The sequence below is a fragment of the Poecilia latipinna genome, unplaced genomic scaffold, assembly GCF_001443285.1.
Source record: "Poecilia latipinna isolate Pla-1442-1.1 unplaced genomic scaffold, P_latipinna-1.0 Scaffold30, whole genome shotgun sequence".
NCBI classification, from domain to species: Eukaryota; Metazoa; Chordata; class Actinopteri; order Cyprinodontiformes; family Poeciliidae; genus Poecilia; species Poecilia latipinna.
The window spans coordinates 490,260-498,615 of record NW_015112646.1 but is presented as its reverse complement, the minus strand read 5'-3'; the positions used below and the strand labels follow the sequence as shown (position 1 = coordinate 498,615).

The following is an 8,356-nucleotide window of genomic DNA, read 5'->3' as shown; positions in this document are numbered from 1 at the left end:
TAGAAAAATGTAGCTTTTAATTCAATTAAAAACTGATCGATTGAAATCCGCTGCGTTATTTCAAGATTCCTTACAAATCCTTACCTAGGGTGCCAGGGAATTTGTCTGCATCTGTAGCCGCAACTTTCCGAATGTTCATATGTGTCTTCAAAAAGCGTGAATTGGAAAAAAGTCTTAACCATTTCTATTTCTTTTTTTTTGTTGCTGTTGTTGTTGTTGTTGTGGTTGTGTTTTATTTCCGAGAATAATTTGGCATGAGGCAATTTTCTTTTCTATTTTTATGTGTTCTGACTTGTAATGTATAAAGAAGATGGTTGCCTGCGTGTGCCAAGGCGGGGCAGTTTTGCTCTACAAAAAGGACATCTCATCATAGTACCGTAAATATTTGACTGACTTCATTAAACCAAGACGATATTTGAAATTAGACAAGCCACTTCAGTGAAATGGGAACCTGTACAAAGCAATTTACAAATAAATCTACAGTTTTAAATACTGTATGTGTCAGGCTACTTTCTGGCCGATCGTTTACTCTTACTCTTTACTCTTCTTTATATAAAATAGTTATGACCAAAAAGACAAAAGCAGTGTTTCAACATTACTTGGAACTTAGCTGTGTGCTAAACGCAATGTCATCTTTGTCGATGGCTTTCCTGGAAACACTTCTGGTGATTTTTTTCTCAACCTCATTGTACTCCCATGTCCATCACAGGTCAGAACAGACCCATACAACCACACATACATGCCTAAGGACAGTTTTAGAGCAACTTTTTTGGAATGTGGGAGGACGCTGGAGTACCCAAAAGAACCTGCTGTCTAAACAACGAAAACCTTTTTGCTACAGGCAGCAAGTAAAGAAAGGCATATCTACACCACCACCAGTTGTCGCAGTTGTACCTATAAAGGTGGGTTGTGCAAAAAAACTGTGAAAAGATCCAAAACACTCACAATAACAGACAGACAGATGGGGCTTTTCAGATGGATTCAAAACCGGAGCTTAAAGGTATTACTGCGTGTTGACAGGTTGTCCTGCAAATAAAAGCATGGATTAAATGGAAAATAAAACCAGAGTCCTGAGAAACAGGCATTACAAAACCAGTCTGGAACACTTGGTTGAATGCCAAAACACAATCTGGCGAAGGCTGAATCCCAAAAGCAGGTGAATGAGAGCATGAGCAGGTGAGCTCCTTTGGGACCTCTGGTGGACGGAAGCGGTGATGCAGGAAAAACAAGACGGCTCTGCTGCACTGCAAGAGCAAGGCTTATCTGGCATTTCGCAATATATTACAAAAACATGGAAATCTTTAGAGCTATCTTGAGGAAGTGAATTATGCTTTGGGTTACTAACCAGTTAAGCCACAAAGATAGCATGTTAAGTAGCTAAATAAATAGATAAATAATATAAGACAGGTTTTTGTTGTATTTAAAGCAAAATGGTGGAAAAAAAAAAAAAAAAACTCCAGAACTATTTCCACAAATCATTTATCCATCCATACTCTGTAGTTTATCAGACATCAGGTATTGGGAGGAAAAGATCTGGTAAACTGGGACTCTCCTCTGAGCTCCCCTCATTTTACAGACCTCTGCACCTTGTCTCTGACGGGAGCATTACTTCAGCTGCTTGTATCAGGAATTAATTTTTCCAGTCATGACTCACATCTCTGTGCTATAGGCCATTAGCAGTTCAAGTTGCATGTAAATTTAAAAACCTGGACCTGATCTGGACAACACTAATATTCTAAAAATATTTGTTCAACTCAACATGTATAGCTTACCTTACAATAAAAGACCTATTTATGTTTTCTTTTTACTGAACATGTCTATTAAACACACACAAACACAAACTCCCTGCTGCGCTGGGAAGGACGCCATGTACTACAATTTCCATTATCTTTGATTTATTGTATTTGTCAAAGAAGAAAAAGCATTGTTTCTGTATGACAATGTATGTGTGCTGTTTAACCACAATAAAACTGCCTAGCTTGATATGATTCTTTTATAGTTAATTTTGGAACCAATTGGAAATGTCCAAGTTCAGCTACTTTTGTAACACACCTTACACCAACCGCCTACGCTTCAGTGTGCTGCTTTGCTCAAGGATGTGTTAGTTTAAATGCAGCTCTACAAGCCACAAATATGAATCAATGTCATGTAAGTGATAATTCTGCAACACTGACGATCACCTGATTCATACCATGACAGACACAGCGGTCCCTGACATTTTCCTGCAGCACTAAATGTTTCAAAGCCAGGGCACTTTGAGGTCCGCATTGTTACCTTGGAGACGCCTTTTGTTTTACGCCTATCAAAGAGAACACTGAGAAGGTGAGGACACACCCTGAGGCACACCTTAAATGCCAAACAAAAATAGAAACGCAGGTCTCTTGCCTTTCAGAAACCCTTCAGGAAACCTGTTGGTGTACAATACATATTTCTGGTTTAGAGAGATCTAAGATCTGATGCACAAACAAGAAGTTCCTTTTAATACTTTCTTCATTGTTGAGTGACACACGCTTGAGCTAAAACGAATATAGCTGACGTCCACTTGCTGGGACTGACGTTTTGAAGGCGTGTCTGGATTCAGCATGAGAAAATCACAGTAGAGGAACACGCCGCCAGCAGCTGGAGTCGGGTCTGTTTCAGCCAGGAAAATGTTTGTGGTTAGCTTTGTGGTTTAGCTTTCCTTGGATTCTGCTGTGGGAAGTTATGTTCCATGGAAATGAAGACATTATGGGAGCTCCATCAGTTTATTTGGGCAGACTTTTTTCCCAGCACACATTGGGCTCTTCTGTCAGGTAAAAGTTCTGGTGGTGGTGGTGTACGCTTTTTGATTAGAACCAGCTCCTCTTAAGTCTAAATCATGCACTTATAAACATATAAGTAGTTTTTCAATACATCTTTTTGTGTTTTATGTACTGATACATGTCATTCAAAACAAGTACGTTAACACATATATCTTTCAAATGAGGTTACTAGCCAATGAACCCAAACCAAAAAAATAGACTTGATACTATGTTTAAAGATCTTCACAAGATCTCAGCCGTCATTCTGATTATCTAAGCAATCCACAAAAGACTGGAAAATTTGTTCAAAGTCTAGACATTAATATTTTATCTTGAATGTTGAATAATGTTCGTTATCCAGGCAGAAAGCCATAGCTCTTTGAGGATTCAAACTCGGTTCTGAGCTAATTTCAGTTCTTCTATCTGAGAAAAATGTCAACAGGTGACTTTACTGGGTTTAACATAGCTAAGATAATTGTATATTTTGAAAAGCAATAATTAGAATTTTAACAGAAATATAATGCCTTCATGCTCCATTTATTAGCTTCGTTCACAAAGCTTCACAAATGATTTCCCTTTCCAATTCTCAGCCAGATCGAATTGCTTGCAATAAAACTTACACAGCAAATGGAGGCATCAGATTTCAAGTAATCTTTACTTGGTTCACTGAAGAATAATAATACAGCTTCATAGCCTTCTGTGATGGAGTCTAATCTGAGCAACAGAGCACCATATTAATGGAAACTTCTGCACAATATAATATACAACAAACTCTGTTTGCTTTCCATCACTGATGTCCGTGTCAGGGTGTTTTTACTTTTTTTATTTTTGTCCCCGATACTAATCCACGACATCGGCCGATACTCAAAAGCCAACATCTTAAAGGAAGTTTTATCGGTAACATTTTTAAAAATCATATGTATAAAATTGTTTTAACCAAACCAGCATTAAAATATTTTTAAAAAGATATGATATGTTTCAAAATCAGGAAAATTAAGAGCAATTTAAACTTAGAAATTCTGAATTGGTTTATGCTTCTTAGTTTACATTAAAATGTAAAAAAAAATTGTTCCAAAATCAAATGTATTTTTAACAAAGTTGTAGTTTCTACATTTTTTTAGATGCCACCATGAAACATTTAGTAAGTGGTCTTTAAAGACTGTACTAATCTTTTCATTTGATAAAATACAAATTATTCATTTTAACTGACGTCTAATATGATTTAATTTAGCTAACAGGGAAAATTAGTTACTGTAGAAACTGCAGTTTTTCTACAGTGACCCACTGCTCCTGCTAGAAACAGTATAAGGAAATATTAAAGAACTGAACAACAAAGTCATTGAGTCCTCTTTCAAGATAAACATCGTAGATTAATTATGCTGTTCCAATCGTACTGTTATTTTCATCACTTTAAACACAGAGACATTTTTTCTTGGACTATAAAAGCGTTTAGCAAGTCAGTAGATTTTTGGTTCAAACATTTGAAACCATTTCCCCCACACTGTCTGATACTAAAGGAGACTAAACCATTCCTGTTTTAGGTTAGTAAGAAGAATTTCTGTTTCACAATAACAAAATAACAATAGAGACGTCTCTTTGATAGAATTTCAAATTCATGTGCTTTAATTTGGACGTGTATAGGACAGCTCAGATGACAGTGTGATGGCTTTATGAATTTAACGGGTTAACAACATTCAAATCAAACAGAATCACTCTGCGGATGTATTTTAGAGCGACACCTCTAAAATACAGATTCCTTGTATGGCATAATAAAATAAATCTGGCAACATTTCAGGAAGAGAACTTTAGGACCTCCACCAATCTGATTTATCCTTGAGTACAATTTCCAGATTCCCAATGGTGCCACATTAACCTGATCCCTCAGATATAAACACCATTGAGATTTCTAGCTTTTATACAGTTCTGGAAGGGTACGACGTGTTAGATGTTGGCCTAAGCTAATAATGGAGTGTTATTATCCATAGTAAAACGAGTCCTAGATCAACATGGACATAATTAATACTGTCATGAAGAAAGAAAATGATGTGGAAACATTAAGGCGACATCTAAAGACATTTAGAGGTTGAAGCTCAGGCATAAACGTTTCCAAACTGGTAATCACCACATGCGAAGTGCCAGATTAGTCACTAACAGTTTCTTCTTTGTACTGTGAGTATCATTGTAAAAGTTGAAAAAAAAAAAAAAAACCCAGACTGTGTGGACAAATTCAGGTGTGGTTGATCAATAAACTCATTTGCATGTCCCTTTAAGGGTGATATTAAAATTGTTCTGCAAAGGGGCAAATATACGAACGTCTGAGTTCAGTTTGTTTAATCATAGCACAAACTTGCAGACCCTGCAAACAGAAACAGGCGGTGTTTCTCACTACAAAGAAAAAACTCCCAAAATCTCAGTGCAACATGCAGCAAACATATAACAAATACTAAGAGGTGAATGTAGTGATATCAATCTTTTGATACCAGTATTTATGCTTCTACTTCTGACTGATATGGTTGAATAAGAGTGTTTGTTGTGTTACATAAGGCTTTTGAGTTTGCGTCTCATGCGGTATTGCTTCTTTGACAAAGATCAGACAGATTGATGAAATTTAAAGATAAGCTTGTCAGGGATTTTATTGTTGTTTGGTGTTTCTTGTCACGAAGAGATGTCTAGCTTTAATCAAAACTTTCCATTACATACGTACTAACTGTAAATTGTTTCACAGACTGAAGAAACCTGGTTCTTGTGTTACATATGCAATGTGGCTGAAGATACATCTACTTATTGTCCTCCTATCAGGTGAGCTCTGACATCACCCGCAGTCTGACTGAAGACTTGAACAAAGGTTATTGGCAAACAAAGTGACAGAGCATTGAATCCACCTCCACTAATAACCGACCATGTCTGCATTCCTTGTAGTTCATCATACCTGAGTCTTAAATTCCTTTCCTTTCATACTGTAACCTGTTTATCAACACTGATTCCAGGCTGACTCAAAGAATATCTCAACACCTCTGGACTGCAGCCTGTTATCTTGCAATTTTTGAAGCAGTCGTTGCGTGACTTTTCTTGATCAGAAAGTTTCTTCCTCTGACTGTGACTAAGACTGAGGCTATGCTGTAATATTTCTTAGTGATTGGTGTGATGTAACTCTTTAATACGGCTCCATTTAGGGCAAACAGACAAGGTGTGAATGACTGGTGCCCGAATGTCTCATTGGAAAAACCCAACCAGACTAACTCAAAAGATACAACTAACTCCTTACTGTTTTATTTCTCTAATCAGGTCAAGCTTTTGGTCAACTAACCTCCACTGCTCCCTCCAGCATCGCCACACCAACAACAGCTCCACAAACCTCAGGTAAATAAAACGCTACGGCTTGTACAACCTAAAATCAGAAATCAGACAGAACTGAAAACAACAGTGCTGAAGACAAAACAAGGATAATTGGAATTACCATCACTTTTACAATGCAAACTTTAAATTCCCACAATATTTCTTTATACCTCTATTGATTCATATTTACGGACAGAATGATGGAGAAAATAAAGATGCAGCATATTAAACAACAAATTAAACTGTCATATTAAGACAACTTAATACAGAGGACAAAGATCACAAACTGAAAACAAAAATTAAATTAATAGTTTTTTATTCTTCAGCGGGTGAAACATCTGTTGTTCCAAGCTCCCAAGCTGCTTCCTCTACTTTTCACACTTCTACAACTACAGCAGGTAAATTAAACTCCTCAGCAAAAATATGACGCAGCTGTAATACATGTAGCTGTATAACAGAGAAACAAACCCAAAGGTGGGCAAGTGGTCAAATTATGTCATTGTAATACAAACACAGTGAATTATTTTATGAATCAAATTACTCAGATTACTTAAAAGATAACTCAGCAGTTGATCTTTGCAACAGCAATAATGTTTGAGGTTATCGTCTTGTATTTGAACATACATTTTAACAGATTTTCCATTTTTTCCAATCAGCTGAAGTTCCTGATAGTCAATCTTCTGCTGCTTCATCCATCACTCCTACTTCTGCAACCACCGCACAGACCCCAGGTAAACAAATGACAGATATATCTCACCAACAGTACAAATGTAGAAAAATATTTTACCCAAAGGGGTTTTGGGAAGGAACATCTCTTTTGGAATTTACTAATCAGCCATTACGAAATGGATTTTGACATTATTCTTCTAAATGTCATTTGACTTTTTTTTATAGTAGTGTTTTATTTCCTCGATGTCAACGTGGATGTCACTGGACCGAGTAAGAATGAATCCGACATCATTGCCTGGGTACGTAAGGAAAATAATTGGAGGCCAAAATCCGATTATATTACCAGAATTTTGACATCTGAATCCTGTAAGTAAATGTGATCATGGTTATTTTCTTTCAGCTTGGCCAGGTTTTCCTAAATGAGCTGGGGCACTGCTTGTTTCCATACGCAGGAGCAACAACTACTGCACCCACATCTCAGCAAACTGCAAATGTGACAGAACAAGTGGCAACAACACAGACTTATAAATCAACAACAGCATTTTATACTTTACCGCAAAACTATAGTTCAACGGTGTTACAGTTCAACATAACAACTACGGCTGCAACAACGATAAATGGCAACGACACAACGACAATGGAAGCAATGATAAATAGCAACATCACAACTACAGCTGCAACAGCAACACCAGTAACTGAAAATGTCACAACACCAGCTTCGGCAACAGTGTTACACGACAACGCAACAACCACAGTTGCAGCAACGACGACATTGAATGACAACAAAACAACAGCGACAACATCAAAGGCATCAATCAGCAACACAACAGTTACAGCAGAAGGAACCACAGCATTTGATGGCAACATAACATCAACAGCTGCATCAACTACCGCATCAAAAAGCAACATGACAACTACTGCTGCAGGAACTACAGCAGCACAAAGCAACATCACAACTACTGCTGCAGGAACTACTGCAACACAAAGCAACATGACAACTACTGCTGCAGGAACTACAGCAGCACAAAGCAACATGACAACTACTGCTGCAGGAACTACAGCAGTACAAAGCAACACTACAGCTGCTACTGCAACAACTACAGACCTAAGAAGCAACAGTCCAACAACTCCAACAACTACAGTGCTAAGAAGCAACACTCCTACCACAGTTACAACAACTACAGCGTCACAAAGCAACAGTCCAACAACTCCAACAACTACAGCGCTAAGAAGCAACGGTCCGGCAACTCCGACAACTCCAACAACTCCAACAACTACAGCGCTAAGAAGCAACGGTCCGACAACTCCAACAACTCCAACAACTCCAGCGCTAAGAAGCAACGGTCCAACAACTCCAACAACTACAGCGCTAAGAAGCAACGGTCCGACAACTCCAACAACTCCAACAACTCCAACAACTCCAGCGCTAAGAAGTAACGGTCCAACAACTCCAACAACTACAGCGCTAAGAAGCAACGGTCCGACAACTCCAACAACTCCAACAACTCCAGCGCTAAGAAGTAACGGTCCAACAACTCCAACAACTCCAGCGCTAAGAAGCAACGGTCCAA

The 8,356-nt window shown here is 38.0% G+C and overlaps 1 protein-coding gene across 1 annotated transcript in view; it reads left to right on the top strand.

Moving 5' to 3' along the window:
* The first annotated feature begins 2,413 nt into the window (after positions 1–2,413).
* Positions 2,414–8,356, top strand: part of LOC106952013 (cell wall protein DAN4-like) — a 9,862-nt gene continuing 3,919 nt past the window's right edge. The window contains exons 1-8 of the mRNA XM_015039853.1: positions 2,414–2,792; positions 5,506–5,579; positions 6,066–6,140; positions 6,443–6,514; positions 6,773–6,847; positions 7,011–7,084; positions 7,186–8,194; positions 8,243–8,350. Coding sequence (XP_014895339.1) covers positions 2,704–2,792; positions 5,506–5,579; positions 6,066–6,140; positions 6,443–6,514; positions 6,773–6,847; positions 7,011–7,084; positions 7,186–8,194; positions 8,243–8,350 — 1,576 coding nt within the window. The 5' untranslated portion in view covers positions 2,414–2,703. The remainder of the gene's footprint in view (positions 2,793–5,505; positions 5,580–6,065; positions 6,141–6,442; positions 6,515–6,772; positions 6,848–7,010; positions 7,085–7,185; positions 8,195–8,242; positions 8,351–8,356) is intronic.